Below are 22,436 nucleotides of genomic sequence, written 5' to 3' on the forward strand. Positions count from 1 at the left end.
GGGGCAGTACGCTGCAGGTGGGAGCTTGCAGGCCTATGAGCTGAAACGTTCATCGCAGCCCAGGCAGCCCCTCCAGGCCCGCAGCACAGGTCACCTGCTGTACTGACTATAAAAATGACTCTCCCTCCATGGCTCCTACACCAAACCTCCTCAGTGTTGCCCGAGAAAGCGTTTCTTTTAAACCTCTTTCCCTCCATTAAAAAATAAAACAACAGCAAACTCTTCAGGCAATTACAACGTAGGATGGATCTAAAATACCAAACTGATGTTTCTGCCTTATTCACCATTACTCAAAACAGAGCTGCAGGGAGAGAACACGCTGCTGCAGCTAACTTGGGCTGGCTTCTTTATGTCATGCACAAAGACCCGGCTGGTAGCCTGACCCAGTATGGGTCACTGGGGAGTCAACCGACATCATGACGATAACCACAATAAATGTAACAACGCTTGTTATTATTACAATAGTCACAATAGCTGCCACTTATTAGCACTGACCTAAGCCAACCCAGGGCTAGGCCCTTCTGACACGTTATTTTCCTTAACCTGTTCACACCTTGAGAAAAGTACTGTCATCATCCTTATTTTAAAGAGTAAACTAAGGTTTACAGAGGCTACATAACTCTCCAAGATGTGAAAGCTAGTAAGAGCTGGTGCAGCGGGGATTTAAACAAAAATTCAAATCTCTAACCACCAAACCTGTTTCTCCAGGTGCCTGTAGACCAAGGAGGTTGGCTTGAGCAATTCCACCCTCCTCGCACCAAATAACCTCCAGCCCAAACGGATTCTGCTGGACGGAGAGTCACAACGAACATATGCCCCGTTCAGGACCATCTGGTGTCAGTGGCAGGGCACAGACTCCCAGACGAGACAAAAACTCTCATTTCTTTGGGTTTGGGATTGGCTGGGGTTTTTGTGGTATCGCTGTACGGCTCTCACTTTCCTGATTTGTGTTCCTTTAAGGATGGTGCAACTATTGGTGCAGGATGTGTATCCGAGGAAGGCAGTCTGGGGTTCACTGGCCAAGGGCAAACCACACGAGCACTGTGCAGGCAAAACACACTGGAGAGTGTGACCCTGGGTCTCTCCACAGTCCTGGACTCTTGGCGAGGCAGGCTCAGTGCCATGTATGTTGCCAGAGGAAAGCGAGCCATCAAAGCAGCAGAATTCCTGCCTATGTATTACAGCTATGGGATTCACCGCCCACAATTTCCAGATGAGAGTGTGCCAGCATTTAAAAAATAATTTTGCTGTGATTGGAACTGCTACATTTGGAAATGGAAGCAGGGCCCCCCGCGTCCCCCTGGCTTCCCAGGCAGCTCCTCCATGGGGCTGGCGGTTGTCAATGTCTTTTCACAGAAGCAGCTGCCTGGGTCTCTGTCAGGCAGGAAGGAAGCAGGAAGGAGACAGGTGATCTGGGACACCCTGCATTCTCTCCTTAGAGGCCTGCAGGACACCAGGCAGCTCCTCTGGCATCTGAGACCAGCGTTTCCTAAAGGTGACAGTGAGAGGCAGAGAAGGTATTTTTCATCTCAGCCACCTCCAGGTAACTGCGGCCCCTTTTGTAAGTCTCAGAGCATGTGAATTCTGACCTGCAAAACCCTCCTTGCACCATTTCCCCTGCCTAGAACACTCTCTTCCCCAAGTCCTCCTCTGGCTTTGAACATAGCTCAGTTACTCCTTGGATACTCCAGACCACGGCAAGTGCAGAGTAATCTCTCTGAATGTCTGTAGCATTCACTAACTGTATTATTCATTTGGGGCAAGTATGTGTTACCTGTTTTCTGTTACTATTTGCATCACAGCTCTCCGAGTAGACAGCACATTTCTTCAGGGTAGGGAGTATGACTTATTTACCTTATATTCCAACATTTAGTACAGGATTTAGTACCCGATAGGTGCTGAATGAATGTCTGTGGGTGCGAATAACGATGCTGCCATTATCTTGGTATCAGGTAAGAAAATTAAAGAAATACTAACCTGCAATGACAGCCGCAGTTTTTCAAAATTTTCTTCCAATTCTTTCTTTTCAAGCTCATGAGTGGACATCAATTCTGGAAAGAGGACATGAAACTGTTAAGTTGGTCTTTCTTTTGAAAAGGATAAAACAAGGCTCTTTTGGCAGACTAAGACTCGTGACTTCAGGTAAATCAATGACTCCTGTATAGCAGATTCAAGCCTATGGGGACTCCTCCACTGGTTTGAAATTGTATGTGATGAACGGGTTAGTATTTAGGAGAGAGAAAGAAAGAAGGGACTGGGGAAAGGGAGGGAAAAAGAGAAGATGGGGGCAGAGAGAGCACATATGAACACACACACAGCACACACTACACACACACACACGTCACACACTCATCACATACACACACCACACACACACCTACCACACACACATCACACACACCACACGCCACACACACATCTACCACACACATCACATATGCACACACCACACACTACACACACACCTATGACACACAATCACATACACACCACCACACATACACACCTACCACACACATCAGACACACACACATCACATACACACACTACCTACAAGAGCACATACAATACACACCTTCCACATACATCACATACACATACCACATGCACACACATACACCACATGCCACACACACCACACACACAATCGCAAACACACACTATATGCCACACATACACACCAACTACATACACTATATGCCACACACATATATACACCTATCACACACACTCCTGCACATACTCCCCCACATACATATACCACACACATCCCCCACACATACCACACACATCATGCCCCCCACACCCCCACACACACTGCACACATCCCACATACACATATATACCACATACAAACCTCCACCACACACCCACTACACACACACCACACACATTCCTCATCCCCACATATATACACTACACACACCACACATATATACCACATACACACCTACCACACACATACAACACACACACGCATAACACACCCACACACACCAATCACACCCTCATAGCCTGCCACGCTCACACACCTCCAAATCCATACACATTTACACAAACACACACACATGCCCTCCCCCATCCTTACAGCACCCACACCTTTGTCACAACACATACCCACCCCCCCATACACCACATACACATACCACACACCACACACTCCCCATAAACATATCACACATATACACACACATGCACACTCACACACTGCACACACTATAAACACTGGCTCACATACCACACACACATCCCCATCCCCCGTACCTCCCACCACACACACACACCCGCATCCCCCCGTACCTCCCACCACACACACACACCCGCATCCCCCCGTACCTCCCACCACACACACACACCCGCATCCCCCCGTACCTCACCACACACACACACCTGCATTCCCCCATACCTCCCACCACACACACACACCTGCATTCCCCCATACCTCCCACCACACACACACACCCGCATCCCCCCGTACCTCCCACCACACACACACACCTGCATTCCCCCATAGTTCCCACACCACACACACACACCTGCATTCCCCCATACCTCCCACCACACACACACACCCGCATCCCCCCGTACCTCCCACCACACACACACACCTGCATTCCCCCATAGTTCCCACACCACACACACACATCCACGTCTCCCCATACCTCCCACCACACACACACACACACACACACAAACACTGCTGCGTTCAGCTGTACCACCATCCTGCCCATGTCAGATCCTTTGTTCACGTTATTCACTGATTCTCTAAACTGTCCTCATGGCAAGATAACTAGGTAATTAACAGTAAATCGCATCTTCTTCCCCTCCCAGGATCACTCTTTCTTCCCCCTGCAAAGCAGCCATCTGCGGCTGAGGAAAGCAGTGGAGCTGCGAGCAGCCATCCTGCCAGCCGGGCTCGCCAGCCAGGCTCAGTGCTGTGTCTACACGGATACCTTGGTAGCCTCTTGGCTGCAGTCTGAGAACCACACATCCCTGGGATTTGCTTCAGCAAAGATTCAGTGTTAAGACAACTCAGATGCAAGGAAGAACTAATTGGACTGGTTCCTCTTGGAGGGTTTGAAACAACTCTGTTCCGTGAACAGTGTCATCCCAGCAATACTTTGTAAGTTGGGCAGAAAGAGATGTCATGTGAGAGTTATTAAGCAAATGGATTCTACTTTCCTCCAGATGGGAAGAGTCTTATTAGCTGGGTGAAGCCCATCTCATTCTGGCTACACAAGCAATTTGTTTTCATGTTGTAACGAGAGGGAGGAGGGTCTCATTCATCAGCCTGGATCATACGCTCAGAACGGCAGCATACTGGAGACCGACCTTCACCGTTCTGTGTGGCGTGAGCTGCAGTTAGGAAAGACTTTGTGGTTTTCATTCACTCAAATCTCTTAACTAATGGTGGTAAGGGTCACTAAGAAATGCAGCTGTTACAGCTGACATTTACATTTGGAAAAGAAATGTTTGTGTTGATTTCATTGATAGAGAACCATGTGGCCTTTCCGGTCTGCCTGCCTCTGACTAAATGATTAGTGTTACAGTCATCCAGAGCAGCATCCTGACCATAATAATACATTTTTTAGCTACCATTACCTGCACCCACATGGCCTTGACATCATTTATAATTCACAGACCTTGAATGTGGTGTCTGAGTGAGACTTCATTAGTCAGAAAAATCCACCAGATCTATTTATGTGAAAATCCAGAAAGAAAACGTAACACCATGGCTCACTGCACATTTCCGTTCATGTTCTCTCGCGTGAGACCAGCTTCCTCTCGTGACAGATTTCAGGGTGTTTTCAAAGGATCCCAGTGCCCCAAGGGAAAAGAAGAGGCAGTATCCATTCTGAAGATGACACAAACCACTGCTAATATCTGTGTCTTCATCATGTATTTCTTTATTTCAAACTCACGACACTGTCTCATGCTTAATATGGTGTTTCACACAGTGGTTCTCAAGTTTTCCTGCATATTAGAATCACCTAAGGAGTCTGAAAGCCTTCTGATGCCTGGGCTGCACCCCAGAGCAATTAAATTGGAACATCAGAGGTAGGGAGCCACACATCAGTGTATTTTTAAAAACTTCCAGGTGGTTCCAATGTGTAGCCAAGGGTAGGGGCCAGTACTCTGAGTGTGAGACATACTAACAGGACCCAGGCAATCCATTTAACTAGTCCCCAGGAAAATGCCGGCCCTTGCCTCCAGCTTGGTCACTTACTAATAGCTCCCAGAGGCAGTGGGGGTGGTGCTTAAGGGCGACAATAACACAGACCTTGGTTATGGCACACTGGGTCTTGTTCACAGAGAACATTTTTACAATAATAAAAACTCTGATGCTAATTCTCAAATTGTAAAATTGTAAAAGTTTATCAATGTATTGTTAACTGTCGTTGCTTTTAATACACACTTTTTTTTTTTGAGGCGGAGTTTCAATCTTGTTGCTGGAGTGCAATGGTGCAATCTCGACTCACTGCAACCTCTGCCTCCCGGGGTTCAAGCGATTCTCCTGCCTCAGCCTCCCATGTAGCCAGGCCACCACACCTGGCTAATTTTTGTAGTTTTGATAGAGATGGGGTTTCGCCATGTTTGCCAGGCTAGTCTTGAACGCCTGACTTCAAGTGATCCACCTGCCTCAGCCTCCCAAAGTGCTGGGATTACAGGTGTGAGCCACTACGCCCAGCCCAATTTTTGTATTTTTAGTAGAGACAGGATTTCACCATGTTGGCCAGGCTGGTCTCAAACGCCTGACTTCAAGTGATCCACCTGCCTCAGCCTCCCAAAGTGCTGGGATTACAGGTGTGAGCCACTGCTCCCAGCCTTTAATACACATTTTAACAACCAGCTGACTGGGAGGGAAAAGTAAAGCGAGAGGAAGTTGAAAAATAAATTGTATGTATTAATGCAAATGCATGTGAAAGTATAAAATGCTGCTTCTTTCACAAAGGAAAATCTCACTGGAACTTAGTAATGATGCTGTTACGACCCACATAAAACCCAAAGATAATTCAAAGTTACAAAAATGTAAAAAGAAAGATCTGGAGACTCAATGCATACCCATGGTGAATGTGGTCTCTGAGTGTCAGCTCTGGATATCCCGATCCAAACAGACGCTGCAGGGGCCAGGAAAGCATCACAAATATGAGGAAAGTGTATCCATGCCGGGGCTTCCATTTGTTTTTATAAGGCCATAAAAATCATAAAGCCTAGCTGGGTGTGGTAGCGGGTGCCTGTAATCCCAGCTACTTGAGCTAGAGGCTCTAGCTGAGGCTGGAGAATTGCTCGAACCCAGGAGGCAGAAGTTGCAGTGAACTGAGATCACATCACTGCACTCCAGCCTGGGCAACAGAGTGAGACTCTGTCTAAAAAAAAACAAAAACAAAAACAAAAAACAAAAAATAACTGGAAAAAAAACTATAAAGTGCACTATTTCCACACCTACTTTAGACAGTGGCCCTCAAGTGTGGCTAGACATTAGAATCACCTAAGGAGTCTTAAGAAATCTTGATGCTTACACTGCACTACGGATCAAGGACATCAGAATCCCTGGGGTGGGACTGAGGCTGGCATTGGTCTTTTGCTATAGCTCCCCAGAGGACTGGGAATTCCAGTATTCAGCCAGGTTGAGGATAACTGCATTGGAAGAAAGGAGCGGCTAGCTACCTGGATCCTTAATTCCTATCTCTTCTTTTCCCAGGAGCCAACAGAAAAAAATGCAGCAGGAGGGAAAGACACGAAAGGAGGAACAATAGAGGAAGGGGGGCTCCACACACCTGCAGCAGGAAAGGCTCGGCTTGCACCACCCACCCCTGCCTGCTGCACACGAGGCTGGGAGCTACCTTGGACTTTGTGGTCATGGTCATCCTGCAGGATTGTGATGGCAACTGTGTGGTTATTTTCCATCTCTAGGAGAGCAGCCTCATGGCTGGCGGTGAGATCTTCCACCTGGAGGAGAGTCGCAGTTACCGGTTAGACAGAGAGCTGCTTGGAGAACAGAAGTGGAATTCCGTGAGAGGAAAAGGTCCATGACCTGAAACATCAATGACAAGTCACAGCCTCGTACTGAAGCAGGCAAGTTGGACTTTGGTGGTGATGTGGCAGCCCTCAGAGTCAAGAGGAGGTCACTGCCACAACCTGGCTCTTTGCAGGAGGATCCAACTCCAGGCAGGGGGTCACTGCCTGAGGTACCTCTTTAGAGTCCTGAGTGTGGCTCCCGGACCATCCCCTTCCCACTCCTATTCCATCCCCTTGCACCGCTATGAGCGATGATGGCAAAGGAAAAGAAATGGGTCCTCCCTACGAGGTGGTCTGTTTCCCAGAGGCAGGGGGAGCTACAGTACACAAGGTAAACCGAGGGAACGAATACTTATTAGGCTGCCCGAGATACGTCGAGATACGTTACTCTACATAACCCTCAGAGCCACCTTATGAAGTAGATCTTTTTATGCCCAATTGACAGACGTGGAAACTGAGGCTCAGAGAAATTTGAAATGTTTTGCCCAAGGGCTAATAAATGGCAGAGCTAGTAGTGAGACCCAGGTCTGTCTGACTTCAAAGGTGAAGCTCTTTCGAATGCACTATTGTTCTGTGTTGACCTCCCCCAAGCAAGACCAGCAACGGACACCTTAGGATTCTCTCGCCAATACCAGGTGAGGCTGGGAGGTCTGCGTGTCTCTTTTTAAACACAAGGCTGCCCCCCAGATTATAACTTGCACTTTCTGCTCAGGCAACGTGGTGCTCCTGGTAAGGGCTGCTGCTTCCCAGCTGCAGGAACGCTTCTAGGAGTTTAATTGCAAGTAGTGCAGCCAGTCCAGTCCAGGATTCTTCATTTTCATGTTTCCTGACCCCCTCCCCTACCCCTCACCTTCCTGTCTACCAGGTTTACTGTTTTTGTTATTGTGACTGCGGCTGTTGTTTTAACTTCAAATACATGACTTGCAGGAGTAATTGCCTAAAACGACCTCTCCCTATCATTGCAAATCTCTCCTGGATACACTACAACAGTGTTGATCCAAGTTCTCTGTCAGTGATCCACTGCAAAAATCACCATTGTACCCAATACCACAGTGCACACACCCACACACAACCACACCCAAAACCAAAGTTTCACAAAAACAAAACTCCCCCTTCCATTTGGAAACGTCTGGTTTAAAAATGCTTCCTCTGTTTTACTTCGTTTTACAAAACACTAGTTAGAGGCCGCTACATTTATTTCACAAGCTACTCATGTGTCAAAACTTGGCATTTGAAAACCACTGAACTAGAAAATGTGCGCTGGTCCTGAAGCCCCTTGGTGGCCCAGTTAAGAAGACCTTGCTTCTAGCTGGTCATATTCAGCCACGTCTGAGGCTCCATTTCTCTGGGGAGAATTCATGGGCTGACCTTTGATCTGAATGGAGAAAGGGTTCTCCCCAAGAAAAGAAGCCTGCCTGTGAAGCTGACACATGGGGATATATCTGATTTAAAAAGGGGTGGATTCCCATTCTGGATACTGTTATTTCATCAAAAAATTATCCCGACTTCTCTTTCTTCTGGTAAACGAGAACTTCATCCACTAAAACAAGCATCACTGGGCAAAACCAAGAGCGGACCCATGGCATTAGCAAAGCTGCGTCGCAGTGTGAGGACGGACACGGTGCACAATGACTCGCTCGCATTTAAAGGCCATTCTTGATCAAACGGTATTTACTTGAAGCTCGGAGCTATAAACCCACAAGCAGAAAGGCTGATTACAACAGTATTTAATTGTCCAATTCCTGTTTACAGGAGGTTTTCATGGAATCTTTGTCCAAAACCTTTCAATCTGTTGGAAAAATAAATCACTAGCTTAAAAAGGAAATATCTCTTCTTTCTGCTCCATTACGGATGTCACTCAGGCCATAGCACACTGTAAAAACACAGCACCCCCCCTGCACCCTCCCCCCCCACACATACACTGTTTGGAGGGCTGCCACACAGTTCAGGAGAGCAAAAAACCTTTCATCGGTCCTTGGCGTGATTCTAATTTATTGGGTGCTTACACAAATGATGAGTGGTTTCAGAAAAGACAGACAGATGGAAGAACTAAGTTTCAGAAGAGTCCTATGAGTCCCAGGAGGTGGATGTGCCCTGACCAGCAATACTACACTGTGTTTATGGCATCAATGTATGCCATTCTGGTTTGCTGGAAGGTAAAAAGCCTTTGATTCAGTGGTGATGGAATACCATGCCCATTGTAGTAAGGGTAATGTAATGGCATCATATATTCCTTACAACCTTTCAGAGGTGCTTTTATGAATGAAATCACTGATCTCCTAACTCTAAAAGTTCATATGGAATTAGAGAAATGCCCAGTATGTTAGGAAAGAAACTAAAGGGAGCCCACGAGTCAAAAAATCTGAACACAAGAATCCCTGCTCTTTAGTAATTTAGGTTTCATGCAACTTTATGGTTTTAAAAAATGTTCTCTCCAAGAGGAAGGAGCTGTCTACTGCTGGCCATCCTCTTTCTTGTCATAGTATTCATCCATACAACTTCTTCTCCTGTGGTTCTTGGCTTCTTTCTACAGCACAGGTTTACATTTATGAAGCAGCCAGTAAGAATTCCCAGCCTGAGAGGACCTTGAAACCAGAAGGAATTGGAGGAGATTTAAACAAGGTGACCCAAGGAAAGCACAAGATCTTTCTATGCATTGAAGATGACCAAATCAAAGACAAAAGTGCTTGACCATTATGGCCTATGGCAAACTTGGGCTGGCTGAAGCATCCTTCTCTTCCATTTAGAACCCTGGTGAGGCCCCTTAGACCACCACTGGGCCGTCCTCCTCCCTCCATAGAGAGAGTTCTGGCCTGTGCCATGGAGGTGTCTGTCAACACGGACATCCAGTAGTCCTCGTTCTATGGAAAAGCAGCTGTTCCCTGTGACATGACTCCATTCCCGCAGCTGCCTGCTATTCAGCTGGGCTGACTGACAGCAGAGCACAGGGTTGCAAGACCACCCTCTCAGATGGGTAAGAGTATAGCTGTGGTTTGACTTCATTTAGCCATTTACAAAATGCAACGATCTGGGGCTTTGGCAAGTCACTTGGAGAAGACTTAGATTTCAAATGAAGAAACGTGTGTTTTACATTGTCTCGGCTTCATTCATTAAACCCAAACCAGATTCAACTCCCATTTGCGCCCATCCACATGGCATGAGAGAGAGGGAGCCTGCCCAGGCCCACTCTCTCCCACGCTCTCTTAATGACTTTCCTTTTTAGATAATGAGGGGGCCCTCCTTCACTTGGTCATGGGTTGCAGTATCCTGGACACTGGCTCAGAGCCATGCCAGAGCTCCCAGTCTGCTGTCATCCCATGCCGGGCTGTGCCTCTGCCCCTCTGCAGCCCTCCACACAGGCAGGTGTTGAGAGAGGCCCCGTCTCCACTGCACCGCCTCCTCCGGAGCATGGAACCTCTGGGCTGATGGCAGGCTCTGGTGCTGGGAGACGGAGGGCCCTCAGGGATCTCTTTCTATTTGATTAGAGAGAATGTGGTTTCTGCTGCACAGCAGCTGTGAGCCTGCTCTGCAGGAGGGCTAAGGAGGCATAATGCAGATGATGGACAAAGTGGCCTCTGTACGTTTGGATTAATCCTGGGATGCTTTTCCTTGAGTCATTTAGTTTAAAATGATTTCCTTACGGAAGCATAGAAAGTACATCCTGAGGCCGGGTGCGGTGGCTCAAGCCTGTAATCCCAGCACTTTGGGAGGCCGAGACGGGCGGATCACGAGGTCAGGAGATCGAGACCATCCTGGCTAACACGGTGAAACCCCGTCTCTACTAAAAATACAAAAAACTAGCCGGGCGAGGTGGCGGGCGCCTGTAGTCCCAGCTACTCGGGAGGCTGAGGCAGGAGAATGGCGTGAACCCGGGAGGCGGAGCTTGCAATGAGCTGAGATCTAGCCACTGCACTCCAGCCCCGGCAGCAGAGCGAGACTCCGTCTCCAAAAAAAAAAAAAAAAAAAAATGCTGGATAAGAGACAAAGCAACATTTAAACTCCAAAGGCTGAGCTCTGCTGCTCCCTGTGGAGGAGGAATGTCTGCTGAGCCTTGATGGAGCAGAATCGTCATGCATCCAGACAGGCAGTCCCCGAAGCGAGGGACTTTGGAGCAAGTCGTGGAGTAAGACAAACTTAGGGTCTTGGAGGAATGGGTCAAAGGTCACATGCCTGATCCTTGCATGCCAGGCTCTGTGGCTGCCTACGTGTGGGGACAGTCAAAGGCAGCCCAGAAACCAGGGCTGGAAGCTGGGCTGACCATGTTTGGGGCAAAAAAGGAAAATGCGTGTGTGTTTACAGTGAGTCTGTTTTGCGTGCTGTGATAAAGGGAAGCTGTGGCCATGTGGCATCTGTTGATGTGCAGCTTGCTATAGAAGGAGAGCTGGCTGTCACACACTAAACACCTTTATCACTGCACCTTGAAAATAAGAGTTACATCTTGTCTTTAAACTCACTTAAGACAGCCAAGAAGCAAGACCACCACCACCCCTCCCTCAGGTCCTTAACTCGAGCCAGCAGGGTCCTGCAGCTCCCATGATGCTTGTGGTGCCGGGCCCGGGCTGTACACAGAAATTCCCTGGGACAGTCCAGAAACAACCTGCTGCCAGGTCTCATCAGTGATTCTGATTCAAATAGTGTGAGCGGAGGCTGAGGAGGGGTGTTTTGCCAGTTCTCCAAGTACCCACCTGTGTAGCCAGGGCACACAGGCAGAGAGTCTGTGGCAGAGAGCCAGCCCGTGCCCCATGAGATGGCGGGGGGGCCAAGCAAGAAGCAGCTCTGGCTGACTTCATTTGAAATCCATGAAGGAGGTGCTGCTGAAAAGCCAGAGGTCAGCCTGCCTCTGCCGGCAAGTCCCAGTTTGAGTAAAGTGATATTTGCAGCCTCAGAAAATCCTGCGTGTCAGAAGTGAAGCAGCACCTGCCCCTGCTGCCAACTGTTGGGGGCCACAGGGTCATGAGGAGATGCGAAGCCAGTGAACCTGATTTTGAAGGTTCCAGAAGGACAGAGATGTCGCTATCTGTGGGGTTAGCACTGCCCAGTGCAACCATCCCTGAGAAGGAGGCCCCAAGAGTGGAGAGTCCACCAAGGACTCTGAAACCACGGATCATCCCCATCTCCATCTCAGTCACACACCCTTGAGTCTCCTCCCCCACTAAACAGGAACACTGATTCTATCTGGTAGGTAGACTATTGGCCTGGGGTGCATTTCATCTTCCTCACTTCCTGCATGGTCTCTGCTAGGGAAACTGAAGCCGGGGGAAACAGCCAACATTCTGCAGCAGGAGCAGAATCAGGGTCCTGAATAATTCATAGGCTTGACTCTCTGGTTCCCCCAAACCAATGGGTTTCTGTAGGAAAGATTCAGCCAAATGTAAAGCATTCAGATATGATTTCTGACACTTCCAGCTGTGAGGATAAGATGTGAAACTCTCAATTCCTCCACACGCTGTCTGCATTTCTCACCCACGTGACAGTTCCTTGGGCACTTATCTCGAAGCTTCCTCAATGGATAGAAAAGCAAGCCCACATTTTATACATCTTAGTATCTCTTGCAGTATCCTGTCATGGCGCTTTGCATACATACAACGCACATTCCATAAATATTCTTTGCACAGGTGAATCAGTCAATAAATACACAGCTTTTGCTATCATAAAGGATCATGAACAGAGCACAGAGCTCTCATACAACAGAACATGTTTGAATGACGCCCAGGTAGCTTATGTAAGTCATTTTCATGTGGAAACGTCAAGGGTTTCTTTCCTTTCATCACTCCAGCTGGAAATATCTAAAAGGCTGCCATGTCCTGGCTTTACAAAGAGTGTGAAGCACACCTCTTGGCACATACTTCTGCACAGGTGAGGCCTCAGCGAGGCGTCCTGGCCCTCGAGTGGACATGCCCCCCCCCGCCCCAGCAGTGCCTCAGCTCCAGGACACCACCACATGAGCCTTTGGTCAGCGTCTCCTGTCTGCAGACCACCTCTTACCCCTCCTCCTCACCTTCTGGCATCTTCTCAACCAACTCAGACCTTCAGATCAGAGGCCTTTGGTAAACACGGGTATAAACGTGTTCTGTGTAAAACTGGGAATGAACGGCCCATAGATACAGAGGCACAGAACAAGTTGGTATTCACACCAGGCTTGAGATGTACAAAGCGGCCGTAAAATGAGTAAGACTGTAGACGGCGGCCCGTGCAAATGTCTCCTGACAGGAGTTACACGCAGACAGACTAGGAGGCACAACGCCAGGGGTTCAGTTTCGCATCTTAACACCAACAGGTAACTTTAGCTGTAACCTATTCTGTTTCCTAGTCTCTACGGTCTAACCCACCTCAAACAGGGAGGTGTGTCTGGTTTTTAGAGGCCTCTAGGAAAGGAGAATGACTAACCTGAGATACTGTCTAGAATAAAATGCCATCAAGTAAGAGAGGTTTTTTATTACAATGACAGCAATTAGTATTACTCCTAAATTTCTCCCAGGTCCCCTAAGATTCACAAGCCTCTTCTGGGGCAGTGGGAGGGCTGCGTGGGTATTGCTGTCTGGGGTGTCCATTTGGAAGCAGCTGAGGAGGGCAGCCCAAGGGTTTCTGACAATGAAGAGGCCACTCGACACTAACCTGAATGCCACGTGAGATTTAAAGGGTGCCCTTCACAAACATCAACTTACCTTAAGCATATCATACGCACACTATATAAAGCAACACACCAATTAGAAGGTGGGGATGAAGGCACCGGAGCTGGAGAACTTAGAAACAAGAGAAAAGAAAGGAGCAGTGCTCATGGAAGCAGGGTGGGTACATTGAATCGTCCGCCTGCCTCTCATCAGTACTAACGGCAGTCATGGACAGGGTGGCTGCCGTGGGGGTGGCAGGACCTGCCTCCTTCCAGCTTTCATACTGACAAGCTCCCTGGGAATTATCCTCTGGTTAGTCCATGGATGCATTTTCCTCTCCAGTAAGGTTTCTGGGCGAAGGTTAACCATTGGCATTCATTCTTTCATTCAGCAAATGGATATTGTGGGTACTCCGCCAGGCATGGATCCAGGTGCCAGGATCCAGCAGGAGAGCTGGCAGGCAATTCTAACTTAGTGGCTGACAGCAGGGGTGTGGAGCCAGACTGGCTCAACCCTGGCTTCTCCATGACCAGGTCTGTGAGTTCTGGCAAATTATTGAACCATGGGGGCTTGGCTTTCTCCCATGTAAAATGGGAATAAGAATGGTACCTTCCTCATTAGGGGAACTGTGAGGACTAAATGAGTCAGTTCATGTAAAGAGCTTAGAGCAGTGTCCGGTGTAGGATGAGTGCTAGATACATGTTTGCTTGTTATTCTTTCTGCCCTCAGGGAACAGAAAGATGATAAATAAGGTAGAAAAGCAAAATGTATGTGTTAGTGATAAGTGGTGAAGGAACACTGACACTGGGAGGGGGACAGAAAGAGTGTGTATGTGGTGGGGGGAGGAATAATAATTTTGGATCAAGATCTCACTGAGAAAGGTGACACTGGAGAAAAGTCTGGAAGGGAGGGCAAGAGGGAGCCATGCACTGTCTGGAGGGCGAGCATTCCAGGCAGAGGACACAGCAAGTGTGAAAACTCTGAGGAAGAGTGAAGGAGGCCAGAGTGGCTGGAGGAGAACAGAGGACGGGGGAGAAAGGAGAAAGAGCAACTCAGAAAGTGAACTGTTTGAAAAGCTCACCTACTGAATAGGACTTCTTGCTAATGGGGCACTGGATCCCCTCCGCCTGCCACCCGCATCACCCAACAGCAGAGCTCGAGCGGCACTGCAGACTGACCTGCTCCTGGTGCTGACACCGGATGCTCAGCAGCTGGTCACGGTGCTCCTCCTGCAGGCGCGCCATCTCTGCCTCGAATTGCAGCTGCAGCCGCTCCTCCAGCTCCTGGAGCTCGGCCTGCTGCTGCCAGCCCAGCCTCTTCACCTCGTCCTCGAACCGCCTCTCCAGCTCCTCCTTCTCCTTTTGTAGTTTCTCGCACTTTGCTGTATGGAAGGCTGGGTGCAAAGCACAAGATCTGTCTTTAAAAAATGGCTGTAGGAGGCATGGGAAGGACTCAGCCTCCATGGTCAGATCATCAAGGCTGGTGTAATAAACAGGGCGAGGTCCTCTGACTTCTGCAGGGCTACACGGTTTGTAAAGTGCTTTCCTTTCTACCCATTAGATAGTCACAACAGACGCTGGATGTTGAAGAGAAGCTGCAGCCTCACGGAGGTCTGGAGACTTGCCCAAGGTCATCCAGTGGCTGCAGAAGGAGCTGGGAAGGCAAATTTGGGCTTTCTGATTGCAAGGCCTCTAGGGCAAGTTGTCACAAGGTCCGTGGTCCACAGATATAAAAAATATTGGGTGTCTGGTAAAAATGTAGACTCTGAAATATGCCCTGGGTGAATCAGAGCCCATGAGACAGGAATTCAGGATCTCAACTTTCAGCAAAACCCCTGGGTGACTCTTATGTCCCTCAAGTCTTGAGAGCTGCACACTATGGAAGCTGGAGATAGGAATAGGGCCTGGCCCCTAAGGCTATTCTCTTCTAGCTAAAATGCCAAACAGGATGATCTCAGAGAAGGTGGTGTGGGGGCTTCCTTTCCAGTACCCTGAAGTTTTCTACTTGGTATCTCTTTTGCATAGGCACTCCACCCCTAATCACAGAGTCGTGGTTGGCTTCAAGTGTGCCAGCTGAGAACAGGGCATGAGGCAATGACATTAGCCACCACCGCTCCTGCCTGAGCTCCCCCTCCAAGCCTGCTCTGTCTTAGTGTCTGTGCCTCTCCTGCGCTGTGGGCAAGAGCCAAGTGCTTCCATTCTAAAGACCTCTCCCTGAACTGCACACCTGCTTCCAAGACCTTGATAATCTACTACGTCTAGGTCAAATGGAGCTGATTACACACACACCCAAATGCAAATGCCGAGGTACACAGACACATCATTTTCATTCTGCAAAGATCTACCATGCTCGCTGCGCTGTGCTATGAACTGGGGAGACACTGGCATTTATGTTAAAATTGAATGAGCAGGTATAGGTGCTGATTAACCATAATCCACACTCTAGTGGTGGTTACCAATGACGGGAATATACATCCAAGGTTGCTAGATGGCATTTGAAACACCCTAATTAGAAGTCCCACGCTATAGAGGCAGCTAATAAAATGGGCTTCTTTGCCACATTTGGCCCTGAAAAGTGTAATTAGCTAAGGGATGTTAACGTTTTTTTCTTCTGGTGAAATAAGTGGTGGATTGGCTAGATATTACACAGGCACCTTGCCCTTGTGTGTCCTAACACCCTTCACACAGCCCAGCAGCCTAACACTGTCCCTAGTGGTCTTCTTAGCCTACCCGAGGGCTTCCGTTGGGCCAGTGTCCCACATCCCATCATTTAATGCAGAACTCTGATCTCCCAGTGCAATCAGGGTGCACCAAGGGCAGGGTGGTGGGAGCTGTTTATTCCATGTGTAGGCTTAAGGAAATGCACTGTAGGTAGAGAATTTACAAGCGAAAACCAAACTGACTTTAAAAGATCCCTGGCTTTTGATGAGCGCTTTGCACCAATAATTCGAAACAATATTGGTGGAAAAGGACTCTTTCTCAAAAAAGGCTTTTGTTGCTCTAAGTTCTGAACAACTGCTACAGTGACTTACCTTTCAGGTTTTTGAACTTTTGGGGGCTTTTTATTTTTTAAATCACAACCACAGAGAAAACATAGAAGTACAGTACAAGGACATTACTGTGTAACTGGAACCATTTGAGAGTAAGATGCTGACCTGCGGACCATGAACCCCACATCTCCCCATGTATATTCCCTACAAATAAGGGCTTTCCCCAATTTAACCACAGCACCGTCATGAAAATCAGGAAAGAAACATTGCTACAATAGTGCCGCCCAGTGCTCAGACCTACTTCCGTTTCACGAGTTGTTCCGACGACGTCCTTTCTAGCAAAGGAATCCAGCCCTGAATCACAAGTTGCTCCAAAGGAGGCTCCTGTCTCCTTAGTCTCCTTCAAGCTGGGACAGTTCCTCAGTCTTTCCTTGACTTTTAGAACCTGGACACTTTTAAAGAGAACTGGCCAGGAAACTTGTTGAATGTCTCTGAATTTAGTGCGTCTGAGGTTTTCTTCTTATTCCATTGAGCTTACGCCTGTTTGGCAGGAATATGACAGAAGTGGCACTGAATTCTTCTCAATTAATAAATTTAAATAATGTAGTGAAAATGGAAATTTCTTCTTTTTAAATTATTTATGTAGTGAGTCAGGAAAGTGATGTGTATTACTGATTTTTACATGGTGATGTGAAATAGGCCATGGAATAAGAAAAACAACACCAGGTGGCCATGGATGATTGAGGAAAACACCCAACACCAGGTGGCCATGGGTGATAGGTGGCCATGGGTAATTGAGAAAAACACCCAATGTTCCCAGAATTCAAACAGAAAAACAATTCCAGGAAAACCCCCCATGCGTACAAGCCCCAATCATCTCGCGCCCTAAAGCTTTGTTTGAATTTCGCGCCTTGTTTGAATTTGTGGTGTTTTGCCTTTATAAGCAGCTTGTCACCAACGCTCGGGGTTCCCTTGGCCATCTTTGTGCACGGGGGACCCTAGCGCGCTAGAAATAAAAGTGTCTCTCTGCTGTGATTTCGGTGTCAAGTGGTCCCTCGCGGCAACCCCTGCCCAGAGCGGGACTCTTTCGGGGGTTCCAACAGATGCTGAACATAATTTTGTGGTATAGAAGACAGGGTGTTAAAAATGCTCCATTTTGGGTATCAAGTTAGGTGTGCCTCTGAATATACTGCCACATCTGTTGCAAGCAGATCTTTTAGGTGAGGTATTTCTAAGGAACAAAGAGCTGGAAGGCACCAAGCTTCGGAGCACAGGAAGGAAGCCGACATTTTGCTCACCTGCTAATAATTGTTAGTATGAAAGGCAGACTTGGTCAGAGACTTTCTGGTTCCTTGTACTGAGGGCGTGGCAGGGGATCCCCAGAGTCCTCCCCTTCCTCTGATCACTGGAGACTACAGTCCCCACACAAGGAATTTAATGAACAATGACTGATAGGCAATGTGGCTCAGGTGTGGTGGCAGGGGTGAGGCCATGCCTGTTCCTAGGAGTTCTGAGACCCCAGTTTACTCGAGCTCCAGCTCTCCCTAAAGACCCTCCAACGAAAAACATGTCATCAGGATTCCGCCAGGGAGTTGAGCGAGCGAACAAAGCTCTTAGGAATCATAGAAGAGGTAAGAGGTAGATACATAAAGATAGGGTTATCCTGGGATGACTGGGTGTTAAGAAAATAGAACAAAGACCATAGAATGTCAATTAAAAAACAGCGACTGACAGACTGACACAAAGTCAAATTAAGTCAAGTAGAGACGCAAGAATTTTATCTACATGGGGAGAAAGCATGAAGTCACCCTATAGACAAAAACACAGTCCCCTGCTGCCCACTAGGACAGTCCAGGGAACGAGCTCCCAGCGCACGGGGCCTGTCTGCAAAGTGCTCTTCCCTCTAAAGGTCAGTGTGAAGTAGCTTCATAGTGGCCTTCGCCTCACGTATCATGTACCTGTGGATGGGATAACTAAAGCAGTGACATCGATGTATTTGTTTGTATTTAGGTTTACCAAGAAGCTCACTGAGAGGTAACACAAACAGCCAAGGAACATGAACAGACGCTCAGTGCCCTTGCAAATGGAAGCAGGAAATCATTTTTCATCTACAAGGCTGATAAAGATGAAATGTTCTGATAATACAGGAAGAGTATGAGGAAACTGTCACTCAATGGACTGCAGGTGAAATATAATTGATACAGCGGCCTTGGAGGGCAAAGATATCTTTCAAAATTGAAATGACAGGGACGGCAGCATTATGGGTGTGAGAGGAAGAATCTGGGTTTCTTTCGGGGTGATGAAAATGTTCTAAAACGGATTGTGGTGACAGCTTTCCACAACTCGGAATACACTGAAAACCACCACATTGTATACTTTAAACGGGCGGGTTGTATGGTATGTGAATTATATCTCAATAAAATTTTTACCAAAAGAGAGGAAGAACATTTTTAAAACACTAACATGACATGGAGTATATCTCAGAGGATAAATTTAGATGTTTTTATAGAAGGAAAGTTCATATTCTGATTTTAAAACTCTATATAATAATGGTGAAGACAAACGCTGGCAAAATAAAACAACAGTGAAAACCCTACCACAACACTGTTGAATATACACACACACACACGTACATATATACATATATGGATATACAGTCATGCATTGCTTAATGATGGGGATACGTTCTGAGAAATGCTGTATTAGGACATTTCATCACTGTGCAAACATCATGGAGTGTACTCGCACACACCTAGCTGGCACAGCCTACTACCCACCTCGGCCATATGGTGTAGCCTGTTGTTCCTAGGCTGCAAACCTGTACAACATGTTACTGTACTGAATACTGTAGGAAAGTTACAGCACAATGCTAAGTATTTGTGAATCTAAACATATCTACACATTAACAGGGTACAGTGAAACTATGGTATAAAAGATAAAAAATGGTACAACTGCACGGGGTACTTACCACGAATGAAGCCTGCAGGACTGGAAGCTGCTCTGGGTGAGTCAGTGAGTGGTGAGTGAATGTGAGGGCCTGTGACATGACTGTGCACTACTATAGACTTGAGAAACACTGTACACTTAGGCTACACTAAATTTATTTAAAATAATTTTTTCTGTCTTCAAAATAAGTTAACCTCAGCTTACTATAACCTTTTACTTTCCAAACTTCTTTTTTCAAACTTTTTGACTCTTTTGTAATAACACTCAGCCTAAAATGCAAATACTCCGTAAAGCTGCTCAAACATGGTTTTTCTTTATATCATTATTCTAAAAGCCTTTTTCTATTTTTAAATTATTTTACTTTTTAAGCTTTTCTGTTAAAAACTAAGACACAAAGGCATATATTAGCGTAAGCCTACACAGGCTCAGGACCATCAATATCTCCATCTTCTAACTCCACATCTTGTCCCAAGGGAAGGTCCTCAGGGGCAGTAACACCCATGGAGCTGTCATTTCCTAGCAAAACAATGCCTTCTTCCGCAGTATCTCCTGAAGGACCTGCCTGAGGATGTTTTACAGTGAATTTTGTTTTATAATAAATAGAAGAAGTACCCTCTAAAATAGTAATACAAATATAGCATAGTAAACACATAAACCAGTAACAAAGTCATTTATATTATCAAGTATTATATACTGAACATAATTATATGTGCCAGACTCTTTTAGGATTGCCAGCACATTCAGTTTGTTTATACCAGCATCACCACAAAGATGTGACTAATGCATTGTGCTGTGAGGCTCTGACGTCACTAGGTGATAGACATTTTTCAGCCGCAGTGTAATCTTGTGGGACCACCTTTGTGCATGAGGTCTGTTGTTGACTGCAGTGTTGTTATGTGGTGCATGGCTGTATGTGGAACCTAGGAATCATTCTTACCACTTCTTAGCTAGAGATACATTGAGCACATAAAACTCAAATGAAAATAATTAAAAAAAAATCTAACCATTTATTTTGTCTTTAGAAAGTGCTGTTTTGCATGGGTGAAAATTATTTATCACATGCCAATGTCAGTAGCTTTAACTCTAGAAGATCAAGGCAATAAGTTGACTTGTATAGATGGAATAAAACAGACAAAACGTACATAAAAGAATAAAAACAACTTATGTACATTGGTGAAAAAAATTAAATGACACATATCTTTTAACACGATAATTTCACAAGTGCACAAAAAACTGGGTCAACGACAACCACTATAGCATAATTTGCCTTAGGGAACTAGTAGGGGGCTAAATTATGATGACAAACCCAATATACATATAGGCTGAATCCTATGCCAATGGGATTTGGGTAACCAGTAAAAAAATAAGGCAAATCTTTTTGTAGCATCATGGAATGACCTCTGTAATATATTGTTAAACCTAGAAAAGGCAACACGCCAAGCCGTGTAATTGCAAAATTACATTTGTGATAAAACTGTATCTCTATGTCTACTCTTTCTCCTTTGGGAGGTTGGATGCCAAGGTATAGGAGTCACTGTATATTGAATTCCTGTAATAATATATATTTCATTAAACCCCTATTTATTGTTTGCATGACTTAGACATACAAAGATTTAAAAAATTATTTGTCATAATTAAAGAGAAGTCTGGGTTTTCAAAAGTTCTGGTATCCAGCAGTCGGACTTTTCAATTTCACTGGTAGTTTTACCCACATCAGTGGTAGGACGACTCATGGATCACGCACTCTACTAGGGCTCAGAAATGACCGGGTTTCATTCAAGGGCTGTCCCTGAACTGCACTGTTGTCTTACATAAATCACAAACTGGGTAAACCTCAGTTTTGCTGTCTATAAAGTGACAAAGTAATCACTTTTTGCACATATAGCTCCAATCCCCAAATTCCCAATTGCTATCATAAAATGAGAGGTGATGCCTACATTCTTCCGGTGGCTCTCTGTTGTAAGCCCTGGGCTTGTAGAAAATATTGGATAATAAGAGCAGCTGGCACCAGGGGAAATGGTTCCAATAATGGAGTCCCTAAAGAAATAAATATCCTGTTGCCTCTAGTAAACCTTCAGAAGTCTATCTATTTGGGCACTTTTCAGCCGGAGATTAATGTAAGCTAATTTAATAGCATTAGACCACACCTGGAGTTTCACTTTCATCATTTCCATTCATGTGAAAACACTGAGTCCTTCACAGTGAAAGGCAGACACCACTATCATAAACCCCTATAATCTAGGGAGCTGGGAAAATAAATTTTCAAATAATCAGATTATGATTGGCCAAGACAATATAACATTTCTAATTCATAAGCATAAATTTGAAAAGCAAAAGTAGGATTATAATCTGTTGTACAGTTTTAAATAACTGATGTTTATTGACAATGAATAATACACACACATCTGACATAAAAATACCTAAAATATTATTAAAACTGCATTTGGAATGTCCTCAGACATATATAATATAAAGATATCAATCTACCAACTTCTGAGTATAAACCAGTAAGATGTAGTGTGATCCTTGAGACAACAGCAGACTAAAATTGCTGTTGGAACCATTTATAAGACAAGCTTAATTTCAACCACAGTTCATAAATTGAGTAAGAGAATCGAGTAAGATCAATTTGCTCTCAATGACTGTCTCAAGAGTCTTTTGAATAATTGTAACTTTACACTGGTTTTCCAAACAGGCAGCAAAAATAGGAGGTTACAGCACTAGATGGAAACAAAAGAGAACTATCTGGCTCTATAGCTCGTAATAAAATCGTAAATAAGAATATTACGTGGCCTTTTATGTCATAGCGAAAGCTTTATATATAATAGCTATAAAATAAATGATGAACCAATACTTTGTGTGTATATATA

General features: G+C 46.0%; 1 protein-coding gene and 1 long non-coding RNA gene across 3 annotated transcripts in view; one reads left to right on the forward strand and one right to left on the reverse strand.

Annotated features, from left to right (window-relative positions):
• The window catches only part of MTUS2 (microtubule associated tumor suppressor candidate 2), a 655,860-nt gene that overhangs the window by 11,108 nt on the left and 622,316 nt on the right, over positions 1-22,436 (reverse strand). For both annotated transcript variants that reach the window (XM_011946936.1, XM_011946935.1), the window contains 3 exons: positions 14,810-15,024; positions 6,846-6,951; positions 1,978-2,051 (listed from right to left, as the gene is read on the reverse strand). In XM_011946936.1, coding sequence (XP_011802326.1) covers positions 1,978-2,051; positions 6,846-6,951; positions 14,810-15,024 — 395 coding nt within the window. The remainder of the gene's footprint in view (positions 1-1,977; positions 2,052-6,845; positions 6,952-14,809; positions 15,025-22,436) is intronic.
• LOC105515179 lies at positions 7,101-19,056 on the forward strand. Its single transcript, XR_001002279.1, has 3 exons — positions 7,101-7,351; positions 9,554-9,994; positions 18,631-19,056. It is a non-coding gene; the product is annotated as an uncharacterized LOC105515179 (long non-coding RNA).

Source organism: Colobus angolensis, unplaced genomic scaffold (genome assembly GCF_000951035.1).
Source record: "Colobus angolensis palliatus isolate OR3802 unplaced genomic scaffold, Cang.pa_1.0 Scaffold255, whole genome shotgun sequence".
NCBI lineage: Eukaryota > Metazoa > Chordata > Mammalia > Primates > Cercopithecidae > Colobus > Colobus angolensis.